Raw genomic sequence first — 14,854 nt, forward strand, 5'->3', positions numbered from 1 at the left:
AACTATGTGGCTGTGAATGGCATTAGGACGTTAGGGGGAGACTGAGAAAATCTGAATAACATATGAGCTTTAGCTAATAATAATGAATCAACAGTGGTTAGGTAAGTCTAACAAATAGCACCACACTAACGTGAGATGCTAATAAAGGGGGAGCGGGAACTGGGTCCAAGGCATGTGGGAATCCTCTACCCTCACTGCCCAATTTTTCTATACACCTAAAACTGTTCTAAAAAAATTAAGTTTATTAAAAAAAAAAAGACTTAGGAGATATAGCAACCAGCAGACTCTATTTAGATTCCTTTTTCTTTGGGTGGGGGGGCATGCCCTGACATGCAGAAATTCCTGGACCAAGGATTGAACCTATGCCACAGCAGTGACCCCAGCAACAGCAGTGACATCACTGGATCCTTAACTGCTAGGCCACCAGGGAATTCCCAACTCTATTTCAATTCTGACTTGAATAAACAAACTGTGCAAGAAAATTATGAAGCATTAAGAGACATTTGAATAGTCTGAATACATGTGGTATTAAGGATGCCTTAGTTTTCTTTTCAGTATAAAAATGGCAAGTTGTATTCTTTAAAAAGAGTCATCTTTCAAAGAAAATGCTGAATAACTTATGAATGGTATAGTGTCTAGGATTTACTTCAAAATAATCTATGTGTGGAGTTCCTGTTGTGGCGCAGCAGAAACGAATCCAATGAGGAACCATGAGGTTTTGGGTTTGATCCCCAGCCTCGCTCAGTGGGTTAAGGATCCGGTGTTGCCATGAGCTATAGTGTAGGTCACAGTTGAGGCTTGGATCCAGCATTACTGTGGCGAAGGCTGGTAGCTGTAGCTCCAACTGGACCCCTAGCCTGAGAACCTCCATATGCCGCAGGTGTGGCCCTAAAAGGCAAAATAAAAATAGACAAATATAATCCACGTGTGGGTGAGGAAATGGGTAGCAGGAAACAGAATTGTCTGTGACCTAGTAAATACTAAATGAAATAGGTGATGGGCCTGGGGTTCATTGTACTAATCTCTCTACTTTTACGTAAGATTGAAATTTTCCAAAGGAAAAAACAGTTGCAGAAAAATTTATAAAATCTGCCTTGGTGTTTTGGATGCTTACTTTTTAAACACCTCACTATTTGTTAAGTGATATTTCACTATATTACTGGCTAATATCAAAATGTAATTACACTTAGTCATCATTAACGATAGTGGATCTGAATCCATTTTTTATCCCCCCATTTTTGGCCGCCCCACAGCACCAGGCCAGGGATCAGAAACAAGCCACAGTTGCAGGCCCATGTCGCAGCTGTGGAAACACTGGATCCGAGCCCACTGGGCCAGGTTGGGGATGGAACCCTGTGCTCTATACCACTGCACCACAGCAGGAACTCCTGAATCCATATTTTATTTATTTATTTTTTTGTCTTTTCTAGGGCCGCACCTGCGGCATATGGACGTTCCCAGGCTAGGGGTCGAAGCAGAGCTGTCGCCACCGGCTCGCGCCACAGCCACAGCCACACCATTTCCGAGCCCCATCTGCGACCTTCACCACAGCTCATGGCAACGCCAGATCCTTAACCTACTGAGTGAGGCCAGGGATCAAACTTGCAACCTCATGGTTCCTAGTCGAATTCGTCAGTGGAGCCATGACAGGAACTCCTGAATCTGTATTTTAAATGCTCATCAGTTTTACTTGTCGTAAAAAATGTGGGTCATTTTCTTGTAAGATATGATTAAGTCATCCTGTTTACCTTTAATGCAGCTGCCAAAGAGCGCAGACAAGAAGAGGTGGCAGTTCTATTTTTCTAAGTGTGTGCTAATACTGCGTTTTTATTCTCATCATGAATTCACACTTTCTTTGACGGAAATCTAAGACTCATGACCCTTTGTAAGAGTCAGCGTAGCAGAACTTAGGTAATACATGCTGTAATCCCTCAGAACCAGACACGCAAAGAGCCATACATTCCAACATTCTGAACACTAAGCAGCGAGGACATCACTGCCCGCCCCTCCCTGGTGTGGAAGCCCCAGGACACCTCTCGTTCCAGTCATGACATGCCCCGGGCCACGAAGGGGTCACAGTCAATCCATATAGTACATATTAGCAGGGCTCAATTGTTTTTAAAATAAAAATGTTAAAGGATCACAAGTTCTTTTCTTTAAAGAAACTCCCTGGATCCCAACATGCTGGATAAAACCCAGCACTGAGAACTCTTCATGTAGGAGGAGGAACCAATGCTGAGTATGTCCCTCAAATGGTAATTATAATTTTCAGTGGCTTAATGACACTGTGACTAAATGCCACATCTGAGGCACATGTGAAGAGCATATGTAATCCAACTGACTGGCACAGCCATCGCCTGTTTTAATGCAAGGACGTGGCCTCCTGGCTTTCCACGAGCACCCCACCCCCCGCCAGGTGCTGCTGCGCAGGCTCTTAGGCACAGGTGTTCTGCTCTAGCCACCATGCGTGATGACTCTGCCAGAGACCCCCAGGACCCCCTCCGCTCTGCTGCTGAGCCCCCAAGCAGGCACACTCTAGCTTGGGCTGCTAGGAAGGCAGCCAAATTCATCCACAGCCTAGCAGAAACTAGATTCAAACTTTATTTTTTTAATTTTTATTTTTTGTCTTTTTAGCGCCACACCCATGGCATATGGCGTTTCCCAGGCTAGAGGTCTAATTGGAGCTGTAACTGCCAGCCTACACCACAGTCACAGCAATGCTGGATCCTTAACCCACTGAGCAAGGCCAGGGACCAAATCTGCGTCCTCATGGATGCTAGTCAGATTCATTGCTGCTGAGCCATGATGGGAACTCCTAGATTCAAACTTTAAATGACACTTTACTGACAATTTGAGGACAGCTGATGGTTCCTTTTCTAAGGCTGCTGTTAACACACACTGAGTAACTCAAAAAAAAAAAACAAAAACGTAAATTTCTCACAGTTCTGGTGGCCACAAGTCCAAAATCCTCCCTCCAAAGGGAAGCAGGGCACACTCCCCCTGAAGTCTCCAGGGCAGGGTCCTCCTCTGCCCCTCCCAGCTTCTGGTGGCCCTAGTGTTCCTTGGCTTGTGGAAGCAGCACTCCAATCTCCACCTCTGTCCTTATATGATCGTGTGTGTGTGTGTGTGTGTGTGTGTGTGTGTGTGTGTTTGTGTGTGTTCTAAGGAAACCCGTCATTATCGATCAGGGCCCAGCCTACTCTCCCGTAAGGCCTCGTCTTAACAGGTTCTAGCAGCAACAGCTGTATTTCCAAGTAAGATGATATTCTGAGAGGGTCAGGACTTGATCCTCTTGTGGAGGACACATCTGAGACAGGCTGGGACCCTTGACTGCAGTGCTTGCACCCAGACCAAGGTCTCCTTGGACAAGACAAACTCTTAAGGGACCGGAATTACCTGCACAGGGAACAAGTGGGGCAAATCATCAACACCCAGACACAAAAAGGCCAACCCCAACCGCTACGTGTCAGGACGATGCGCACAATCCCTGCACACAGCACCTCCAAGGAGGTGGCCGGGACAATCGAGTCCCTCCAGGCCAACCCACCGACCCTCCCACCTTCGCCCACAAAAGGAACCAATTCACTCCCTCTTGGAGAGCCAGCAAGGGCATCTGTGACTTCCTCTCCCTCCACGAGTCCCAGTAAAGCCTTGCCTGCATTTCTCATCCAGCCTCTTATCAGTGTCTACTGATTAAAGAGTCCGAGGACCCAGGTCGTTAACAATTCAAGCCCAGACACTGAAAATATCTACCGCGCCTGCAGAGGCCTAGACCTGTCCCCACAGCTCCTTGCCAAGCCAACCTCTTCCCTCAGGCGTGGCCCACTCCGTGGACTCAGGGCCGGCTCTCTCCACTTCCCACTTCCAGGAGCAATCGCCACGAAACATCGCCACGCCTCAGGCTTTGGGCCAGACTGCGCCCTGGCCTCAGGAGAGGACCTTCTTTCATCCCAGAGTGAAAGACAGGCCTTCCCCAGAGTGGCCTCATGGCAGGATGCTGAGAAGAGCCCACCAAGGCCCTGCGGAGCACACCCTGCTCTCATTCACAAGACCTTGGTAGTCAGTGACCTCGGGCGGCTTCCCCAAAGTTGCATTGTTTGATTTTTTGACAATACCCATTGGGAGGCACAAGAGATCAGTCTGATGTGGCTTATGTCAAGATTAAGATGAGTCTAGTTTATTTTGGGGTTTGTGTTTTTTTTTGTTTTTTGGTTTGTCTTTTTAAGGCCGCACCCACGGCATATGGAGGTTTCCAGGCTAGGGGTTGAACCGGAGCTGCAGTCGCCGGCCTACACCACAGCCCCAGCAACGTGGGATCTGAGCCACATTTGCGACCCACACCACAGCTCACGGCAACGCCGGATCCTTAACCCACTGAGAGAGGCCAGGGATCGAACCTGTGTCCTCATGGATGCTAGTCAGATTTGTTTCCGCTGAGCCATGATGGGAACTCCGAGTCTAGTTCTTTTCTAGTTTTCCTTTATCAAGTATTTAAAATGAACAACAAAACAACAAAATGCCTTCATGCCTCCTTTCATTCAGGGGCACCCTTTCATGTATAACAAAGGTAAAATAATTTCACAAATGTCTTTTTAGCAAAAAACAAGCACGGTAGTGGTTTTCACTCTTCGTCTAACTAAACAGACTTTTTAGAAGTTTTGTATATTACCTCTAGGAATTCATTCCAACTAGAAATCAGATGTCACTGGACTTAGAAACGGCCTCCCACAATACAATTCCCAAGAGCCAACAATTCAGGCTTCAAACAACCGCCAGTAACTGCCATGACCAGCCAGCAGGAGGTCAGGGCCAGCAGAGGCTTACCTGCCCAGTCTACGGCTTCAGCATGAGCTCCTCACTCACGAGATGGTAATTCGCTGAACCCATCAGGTCTTCTCTCTGGAATTCAAAGAGAAGAAATAGAATTCTGAGTTCCCAGGGCAAGGGAAGGCACACAGGGCGGTCGTGAAGAGGCAGAACCTGCACAGGAGAAACTGATCAGTGGCACCAATTCCTGCTGCTTTGAAGGATAACACGTGTTCTCAATCCGTAGAATGACAATTGATCCTTGAACAATGCAGGGGTTGGGGCACCGATCCTCCACTTTATTGCCCTGTGGATCTGTGATTCCTCAGTTTCCATGACCTGGCATTCACGTATTCAACCAACCGTGGATCGTGTAGTACTAAAGAATTTACTATCGAAAAAAAAACCCGGGTATAAATGGACCGGGCAGTTCAAACTAGTGCTATTCAAACGTCAACTGTACTTTTTTTTTCGTCATGCTCACGGCACGTGGAAGTTCCAGGGCCAGGAGTAGAACCATGCCACAGCCGTGGCAATGCCAGGTCCTCAACCCTCTGAGCCACCGGGGAACTCCTGAGGTCCAGCGTACTTTGAATTCAGAAGCAAGTCCACATCCTATATGGTCTGGCTGCAGTTAGTTATTTCTATGTGAATTCATACATCAATCTGAAGTATTTTAGGTAATCTGAGTCGTTTCTTAAGAAATTCTGAAATAAAAGAATCTTCAAAACTCCTGGGTCTGGCCTTAAAGGGCTTTAACACAACTGGGACATTTCTTGAATGAATGTGTCCATTTCAACTGCCCTTCTCGGTCTGGACTCCTAAACCCCCTAAGGCTAGGGCAGTGCTTTCCAGCTTTTTGAGGTAATCCACAAAAAATACATTTTATAGTGGAACTCAGTACACAACACATATAAAGCATGTCTATAAATATATACACACAGCAAAAGTGCCAAGAAACAATACTCACCCTTATTACGCAACATACATTTTTTTAAATAGAATAGAAAATAGTAACACCCATTAAGCTAATTTCACAACCCACCAGGGAATCTAGGACCATCAGTTCAAAATACTGCAGGAGGGGTATTCAAATCCACAGGATAAAATTCCATTTTAAGACTTGAGTCTTTTTTAAATATTTCAACTAATTATAGAGTGGAATGCAAAAACCCATTAGAATAAAATACAACTTCAAAGAGATGTCTCACTCCCCGCGGGTGGCCTGGGGCTTCAATCTGCAGACGTGAACGTGCGCTCCTCCTCCCCCATGAGTGCCGCAAGTGGATGGTGGAAGGATTCTGCCTTAATGTCGGTTAGTGTCCTAACTCGACGAGGCAACAAGGTGTATTTATGGGGCTGTCACCTCTAAATCTTCCTACCAAGGAATCTGGTCCTGCCGCTCGGAGCTCCGCAGGCGGGGGGAGGGCCCCGATTCCGTGCTTGCTGGGAAAGGCCGTGACCAGAGAGCCGTGATCCTACTCAGCCACGCAGCTCAACACTGTCAACAGCCCGAGGACAGCAAGGGACACTGGTAGGAGTGGAGGGTCTCTGCTCCTTCCACAACCACCAAGGGCAAGGACACCTACCATGACACTGGTCTCCGCGTCTGGAAAGCGCCCACGGCATCCTCGTTTCTCAGGTCTGGCTCACCTTCTTTCTGCATGACCCACGCCTCCCAGGCTGCCGTCCCTTCCTGCACCCCAACATTGGTGCCACGTCAAGGGCCCTTCGCCAACACAACTGAAGAAAGGGGTTGCCAGTAAACCATTTGTGGAAAATACACCAGTCTCCCTTTACCAGAGAGACCAGCCTGTGAACTCAGCCGTCTTAAATCCCCTCTGGAAGGACGTTTCTAGAGAGTTCCCAGCTAAGGGCAGGTGTTTGAGCTCGACTACTGAATTAGCCACGAAGGTGTGGAGAGTTAAAGATGTGTTGACTTGCGCTATTTTTCCCCGTCAGGTGTGTCGGATCTGCTTATCCCAGGGTTGAGACAACTGAGGTGGCGCACACTTTTTTTTAAAAATGCGTATTTTGAATTACTGCGTTCCAGTCTTCCCACAGGCCTTCATCCATAGATGATACTAAGTCACAACCTACACCCTCAAACTTAGACTGACACCAATATAGCAAAGGGCTAAAAAGAAAAAAACTTCACGCAAGGTAACAACCGCAGCGAGCAACCGCCAAGCGACCTGCGCCTCGCGCCTTTTAAGGGCTCTGCGAGCGCGAGTCCATCAACCGCTCAGCGTTCTACCAATCACCTCACCTCTCAATCTTTCCCCGCCCCTTCCCCCGATCTAACCAATCACTAGGAAGCTGGCGTCCCTCCGCCCCTCCCACCCGCCTCCAGACGTTCGAAGCCTGCAAAGCTCACTAACGCCCAAACGCGGGCTGAGCGTCGGAATTTATTTTTAGCTCCCGGGCAAGCAGCCCCGCCTCTGGCTCCGCCTCTTCACCGCCCCCAATGGGAGAAGGAGTTTCCGCCGCGTCATCGCGCGGGCGGGTGGGAACTGTCCAATCAGCGCTCGGGGAAAACTGGCGTAATTAAAAAGCGGCGGAAGCCGGTGGGAGGGTCATGACGCAGCGAGTTTCAGTCGTGACTTTTCTAGGGGCATTTCGGCGTCTCCTGTTTTTCCCTTTAAAGTAAAACGCCTGCCCGGCGCACCCCTGTGCGTCTCGGGGACGGGGGCGGCCGCAGCGGCGGAAGGGCGACGCTGACGCGAGCCGCTGCAGGGGGGCGGCCCCGGCGGCCGCGCGCGGTCACGTGGGCGTGTTTGGGGGCGGGGCCGCGCGGCGGTTCCGGGCGGTTGAGCGCGCGAGCCAGGAGCCAAGGCAGCCGCGCCCGCCCGCCCCGCCCCTGGATGCCGCTCTGCCCCGGCGCGGCAGCCGCCGATCGCAGCACAGGAGCCGCCGCCGCCGCCGCGGTTGATGTGGTTGGCCCGGGGCTTGTGAGGCCGCCAAGATGCCGCAGTCCAAGTCCCGGAAGATCGCGATCCTGGGCTACCGGTCTGTGGGTGAGTGGCGGGCGCCGCGCGGCCTCCTCGAGCCAGGGCCCGGCCTCGCCTGGGGGCCGGGACGCGGCGGGCCGGGCCAAGTTTGGGGCCGGCGCGGCCATGTGGCGGCCGCGCGTTTCGTAACCAGCGGTCCGCCGCCGCCACCTCCATTTTGAGCGGAGGCGGCGGCGAGGCCGGGCCCGTGGGGCGGCGGGCGGCCCGGGAGCGGGGAGGACGTGTCTGGGAGGCCTCGGGCGGACGGGGAGTTCCGGCGGTCCCGCGCCGGGCACGCGGTGCGGGGTCTACCGCTCTGCCAAACTGCCGCGAGGCCCCCCAAAGGCAGAAGTCGCACCTGTCCCTCTTCACCTCGCCGCGGCGAGCTGTCGTGATCGTTGCTGGCCTTTGCACCCCCCAAATTCAAGTCCGTGGGGTTTTAACAAAGGAAACTGTGCCTTGGGGTTTTTTTCCTATGCGTGAAGTTCAACGTTTTAAAGGAAACTGGGGACCTAGAGGACGTTTGGCTACAGAGGGCAAGTTTCCTACGAAAGAAACCCAAGAGCCCTCTTCGGAAGCCTCCTGGATGCTGCCAGCGGCCGAAGTAGAAAAGCAGGGAAAGAGAAATTTCTGCTTTCTCGGTGTCCTATTTTTCTACGGGAAAAAATAAGGTCAGGTACTTGTAACCAGGCTGGTGAAGTGATTCAAAAGTTACCCCCCCACCCCGCCGCCGCCGCCACTGAACAAGATTGACATATATCTGTAACTGTTCCTGACAGTAGCTTTTTAGCCTAACGGAGGTGGTCTGGGGTGGGATGGGGGTAGACCGGGTGCCAGAAAACGAGAAAACAGCCGTTGACCTAACCATGCTTTAGGGTGAGGCTTTATTGTCTTTGACAACCGGAAGCCTGGAGAAATTACGATTATCTTTTCGTGTTGTTTTTAAGAACTGTTTAAGGGAAATGTGCACTTGACCGCGGGGTGGGGGGGCGGCTGCCGGGTGAAAGCGGGTGTTTGGAGTCTGTGGTGATTGCAGAAGGAGGTAACGGTAACTGCCCTAGGAACGCTTTTCACCGCCAACTCCCCGACCTCGCTTTCTGTTCTGCTTCTTCACCCCCATTTTCCACGGCCGGTGCCAGGGTCTATGCTCTTTGACCAACATCAGCTACAGCGTGCTTACTCATCCTTTTATCATCCCTCTCCGGTCAAAGGGGTGGGGGTGGGGGGAATCAGGGGCTGAGAGGTGCTTGTGTAGTGAGAAGGGGCGCCCAGAGTCATAGGGGTAACTCTGGTACGGTGCAGTGCCAGATGTGTGGAGAAGAGTAGGTGGCAGCCGTAACAGCTGCAGCTGGGAAGTACCGTGTATCAAATTGAGGCTTTCAAAGTCTACACAGCCCCAAGTGCCCATGTGGAACCTGGCATCCAACCTCTGTTGGCAGCTTAAATCACCTAGCCCTGGCTTGTCCGTGGTCTTTAGTTCCTCCCCTGGCTTGTGAAGAGAGGGGGGACCGTGACATATCCTGGCTCTTGAGTGAGTTCTAGCTAATCAGATACATAGCGCCCACTAATTAAAGGTAGCAGTTACAGGTGACTTGAACCCGAATAATCAAGTTACAGGTGATAAGTACCTGGGCTCCCTGATTTCAGCGGAAGAGAGATTCTTGGTGGTGGTTCTGTTCTTCAGTGAATAAGCCTCGCATTTGCTCTCACTGTTTTGCTAAAGAAGTTCCTCGTATCCAACTAAAACCTGTTCTTTTTGTATCTTCCTTCTAGCCGTCATCCTCTTAGAGACCCAGATGAGACAGGTCACCCCTTTGTCTTCTCTTTTCAACTGCTGTTAGTTAAAGTATTGTACTAAAGCAGCCTCCAGTGGGGTGCAAGGTATATTTGGTCCCTATTTTTTGTGCCTTCAATATGTTATACTGCTTGTAGCCCACTCAGTTGTCTCCATATTTGTTTTCACATGGGGTGATGATTAAAGTGAAATGTATTTTAGAAGTTCCCCTGTAGGTCAGTGGGTTAAGAACCCGACCAGTATCCATAAGGACGCGGTTTCTATCCCTGGCCTCGCCCAGTGGGTTAAGATCTGGCGTGGTTGTGGCGTTGTGGCATAGGCCGGCAGCTGCAGCTCCACATTCAGCCCCTTGTCTGGGAACTTCCATATGGTGAGGGTGCAGCCCTAAGAAGGGGAAAGGAAAAAATAAGTAAAGCGAAACGTATTTTGCAGAGGTTAAATTATTCCCAATCTTTGCCTTTGCTTTTGCATTTGATCACCTTTGTTGTGAACCAGGACATTTGTAGCTTGTGGGGTCTTTTGTTTTGCCAGCGTCAAAAAGGGAAGTAATCCCCTGATTGCATGTACTAATAACCACTCTCCAGAGAATGAGTCAGTATTCAGACTTAGCAGTTTGGTGACACGTTTGCTTGCAAATGGTGCTGTACTGGAGAAATTTGAGTATGTGTATTTCTCGGTTGTGTTATTTTGTAATGCTAAGCTGTCGTGTCATATTGACTAAGGGTAAAGAGTGGCAGGAAAAGGCTAAGCTAGAAACCACACCTTTCTTAGAATGTTCGCTTGATTAAACGTGCCAGTTTGACTAGTAGAATACTTCTCATTGTGACATTGTCATGTCATAAACTTTATTTTAAAAGTTTGCTGTCAGGGGAGTTCCTGTCGTGATTCAACGGTTTTCGAATCTGACTAGCATCCATGAGGACGCAGGTTCGATCCCTGGCCTTGCCCCATGGGTTAAGGATCCAGCATTGCCGAGAGCTGTGGTATAGGTCACAGCTGTGGCTTGGATCTCAAGTTGCTGTGGCTGTTGTGTAGGCCAGCAACTATAGCTCTGATTCAACCCCTATCCTGGGAACTTCCATATACTATGGGTTCAGGCCCAAAAAGACCAAAAAAAGAAAAGTTTGCCTTCAAATAAAACTGCTAAATACAATGATTGTTTTACTACTTGGATTTCAAATTTTGTGATTTTTAAAAACATTGATAAAACTACCAGTGAGGAAAATTAAATTCTCAGGTAACTTATACAACTTTTTTTCCGGAAGTACTTTTCCTGTTATTTACAGTGTTAAGCTTTTAAGGACACGTCACCTATAATACAGGCTGGCCTTCAGGGAGTGCTTTGTATTAATTGTTTCAGTGGCAGCCAATTGTACGAGCTCCCGTACCTCCCATTGTTTCTAATGCAAACGGGGGATAGGAGGAAACTAAACTTAAACGAAGTTAAAGTTGTAGTGTCAGCTAACTATCTTCAAATAAAATCTGGTGCTGTTTTCACTGGAATGTTCCACAGAAAGCTTTGATAATCTAGTTTGCCATGAGACCATAATCAAAAGATTATTTGCCGAATGTGAGCCTCAGGTTAACCAGAGGGACAGGATCACAGGAATGGGACAGAGCTTACAAGAGAAAATGAAACACTTCTGTGGCTTAGTAAAAGGCAGTTTAGCAAAAGTAATGCACATCAGTACCTACCTTGTCAAAAGGCTTTAGGTAGTAAAAAACTTCCATCCTTTGATTTGGGTACTTCCATTACATTTGTTCCCAGTAGAATACAGTCCTATTGTATTCGCCTTTATTGTGGATTTTTCAATTGTCCCTTCCTTTTCTGATGCATGTCATCAAAAACTTTTAAGGTAAAGCATTGTTTGACATGCATAAAATATATTAGCATGTGAAATTGTACATTCAGGTGCTTAGTGACGTTTTGGAGTTGTGTACTTTTGGGTGGGGATAGTCCTGTAGTGGCCTCCTTTGTGGTGAAGCTTGAAATTAACTTTTTTTCACGTCATTCATTGTTTGGTACAAGAGAATAATCAGAGCTTGCATTTGTGATTATGACTTTTCAGTGCTGAATAGTTTTTAGACTTTTTTTTTTTTTTTTTTTAAGTATAGTTGATGGTACAATATGAATTCAAGAAAGAGAAAAAAAACCCTGGGACTTTGAAGTGGTGTTTTATGGTTTTGCAAGTATCTTCAATACCTGGTTTAAAAAACGAGTCCCCGTCGTGGCACAGTGGTTAACGAATCCGACTAGGAACCATGAGGTTGCAGGTTCGATCCCTGGCCTTGCTCAGTGGGTTAAGGATCCGGTGTTGCCGTGAGCTGTGGTGTAGGTTGCAGATGCGGCTTGGATCCTGCGTTGCTGTGGCTGTGATGTAGGCCGGCAGCTACAGCTCTGATTCAACCCCTAGCCTGGGAACCTCCATATGCCGCGGGAGTGGCTCAAGAAATGGCAAAAAGACGGGAAAAAAAAAAAAAAAAAGGCTCAATTCTCATAGCTGCTTCTGAATTCATTCCATTGCAATAAATAAATCAAGCATATGAGAGAAATCCAGCCTGCACAGATACATAGCTGGGAAAGGGACGGATATTTTAATACTACTTTGCAGACATGTGAATATCCTACTCACCAAGACTCCCCAAGTGGTAGTTTCTTAGAGGGTAGTTGTAGTATTTGAAATTATTTGGGTGAACTTTTTCTACTCCATGGTATTGAATTCCATTGGCTCATTTTGCACCATGAGTGGATCTTCTGCCTCTGCCTGATGTGGGAACATTGTACATCGGTCATTTGGAAACTGTTGGTTTACTGTTAGACAGCTTCTTCCACATTCTGACACGTGTCAATATACAAATATTTCTTGGAGTTCCCGTGGCTCAGCAGAAACATCTGAGGACTCGGATTCAATCCCTGTCCTTGCTCAATGGGTTAAGTATACGGCGTTGCCATGAGCTGTGGTGTAGGTCACAGACACAGCTGGGATCTGGCGTGGTTGTGGCTGTGGTGTAGGCCGGCAGCTGTAGCTCCCATTTGACCTCTAGCCTGGGACACTCATATGCCGTGGGTGCAGCTGTGGGGGGGGAAACAAAAAAAAAACAAAAAAAAGTATGTACATATATTTCTTTAAGTGACATTTTTAATATCACCACCAGTCTCCTCAGAAAAACGTAAATGTTGGGGTGCGGTTGAGCTAACCACGACTAATACAAGTTCTCCAAAATTGTGATTCCTCTTGAGAAGTCGAATTTGATCCTTGGCAAAATGCTCCCAGTTTTACTTGAAATAATAGACTCATATTTTTCATTTTCAAGAAAATGTCTGCCAAATAGCCACGTCTGAAACAACGGTAGTTTATGGTCACCACCACTGTAAAAGTGGTGTTCCGTGGCTTTTGCAGACCACTTCCCAGGTGCTCTTCTGCCAGACGTCACACTTGAGTATGTGGCGGCCATGCTTTCTGCATGCATCCCATTTTGCTGAGCAGAATATTGAAAAGACATGTACTGAAAGGTCAAGACTGAATCAAATTAATAATTTTACTGCATTTTCAAGAACACTTTACGTGAAAATGACTTTTTTTTTCCCCCTTTTGTACTGAGTGTGTGGCAGTGCAGAATACAGTGACTGTCCCCTCCAGTGTGTGACCTCTGTCTGGATTGGTGCTGAGGGGCACCAAGCTAGCAGTTTTACCCACCAGTGCTTTTGCACATTGCTTAGTGTACATGGTGGAAAAGGGAAATCGTATTTGTTATTATGGAAATAGTTTTGACTTATGAGCCCCCTGAAAAAGTCTCAAGGGGCCACCAGAGTTGTGCAGACTCTGCTTGGAGAGCCACTGAACCGTGGTGTTCGGGGTCTTGTTCGACTGCTGCCCCCTCCAGCGCAAGGGGATGCAGTGACCACGGTCTGACTGGAATTCCCAGGAAGGGCCCTGTAGCATTGACTGAGACGAGGATTTGAGTTGGGGAAGAACTTGGCAGGCTTGAGGACGGAAAGGAAGCAGCATGACCAAACATCGGGGTGGGAGTAGGAAGGGAGGTTGGGAAGGTGGTGGGGAGCTGGCTGGGCAGGGCCTCTAAGGAACTTTAGGAAGCAGACCTCCTGCCTGGTAAGGCTTGTTGAGTCAGGATACTAAATGCCAGTTGATGCAGCCTCTGATTGTCGTGTAGCTTGGAGTGAGTTGTTCTTTGCCCTGGTAATAATGGTGAAGCTCCCAAAGGGTAATAAAAATCGCCAAAGGTGGCAGCACACCAGGACCTGTATGCTAATAACATGGTTTTCAAATACGAGTATCAGTGGCTCTGTCGCCAAATGACAAGCTGCCGTCTCCACCTGTGATTATCAAGTCCAAAAGGTACAAGGCTTTCCTTAGCTTAGGGTCTCAAAGAGGGAGTTAATAGCTTGAATATGGTCCATGAGTAGATTGTACTTATTTATTTGAATAAATCAGAACTGAACTTGGACATCATTGCGCAAGTTAGAGTGTTATGAAATCTTCAGTGCCCACACTTGAGAGAACCTTTATTCTTAGTTCTGATTTACTGTGAAGCACCAAACCAAGTCTTAGCAGTGGATAGAGTACTCTGTCTTAGACTGGTGACTGTCAGAGTGCAAACTGCTGGGGACCTTTAACATAAACGCTTGATTGATTTAGAAATAGAGTTTAATGTCTCAGAAAGATCCTGGGATATTATTTTAGTGTTTTAATATTCTTAAATGTACGGGCATCTGATAAAAGAGAGTTCCTCGTAAGACATCGGAATTTGGAGTCCGAATGGATATCCAGAAGTGTTGGAAACCTTGTATTGGGCTCTGTGGGCAAATGAAAGCAGGGCGATTTAAGGATTCTGATAAAATTAACTCCTACACATCCTGGGTTGGTCGGCGTCCCAACCTTAATAGAATTGAGTTGCCCCTTACCTCTCTGCTCCCTCTCCCCTGTTTCTTTCTGTTGTGCTTGCTTACCTGCAGAAAGACCCCTCAGGGACTCTTGCAGCAGTAATTGGTATTTTAACACTTAGAAGTTGAATGTTAGCTCCAAGATGGCATGATAAATAATTTGTGGACGTGGAGATGAAAGTACTAGCTTTTACAGTTAAATATAGTTTTAGGAACAAGTTTGCTAAGACTCGTATGTCTTGAAGATAAATGCATCTGGAGATAGTGCTGTTTTTCAAATCTAAGTCACATTTGGAATCTATTTTAAAGAGAATATTTCAAAATTCAGGTTCTCTTTAGTCTTGTGATTTATGTGAGTGA

General features: G+C 47.7%; 1 protein-coding gene and 1 long non-coding RNA gene across 4 annotated transcripts in view; one reads left to right on the forward strand and one right to left on the reverse strand.

The window, feature by feature from the left end:
• Window positions 1–6,994, reverse strand: part of LOC102162623 (uncharacterized) — a 55,064-nt gene extending 48,070 nt beyond the window's left edge. For all 3 annotated transcript variants that reach the window (XR_002340246.2, XR_001301078.3, XR_001301087.3), the window contains exons 1-2: window positions 6,396–6,994; window positions 4,825–4,899 (exon numbers count right to left, since the gene is read on the reverse strand). This is a non-coding gene — a long non-coding RNA (uncharacterized LOC102162623). The remainder of the gene's footprint in view (window positions 1–4,824; window positions 4,900–6,395) is intronic.
• A 777-nt stretch (window positions 6,995–7,771) lies between these two features.
• RHEB (Ras homolog, mTORC1 binding) overlaps window positions 7,772–14,854 on the forward strand; it is a 42,404-nt gene continuing 35,321 nt past the window's right edge. Inside the window, exon 1 of the mRNA NM_001287846.1 lies at window positions 7,772–7,823. Within this exon, the coding sequence (NP_001274775.1) occupies window positions 7,772–7,823 (52 nt within the window). The remainder of the gene's footprint in view (window positions 7,824–14,854) is intronic.

This window comes from Sus scrofa, chromosome 18, assembly GCF_054392235.1.
Source record: "Sus scrofa isolate SSC_HxYL_T2T_F1_AM1 chromosome 18, Sscrofa_HxYL_maternal_Yorkshire_Landrace_v2.0, whole genome shotgun sequence".
Taxonomy (NCBI): domain Eukaryota; kingdom Metazoa; phylum Chordata; class Mammalia; order Artiodactyla; family Suidae; genus Sus; species Sus scrofa.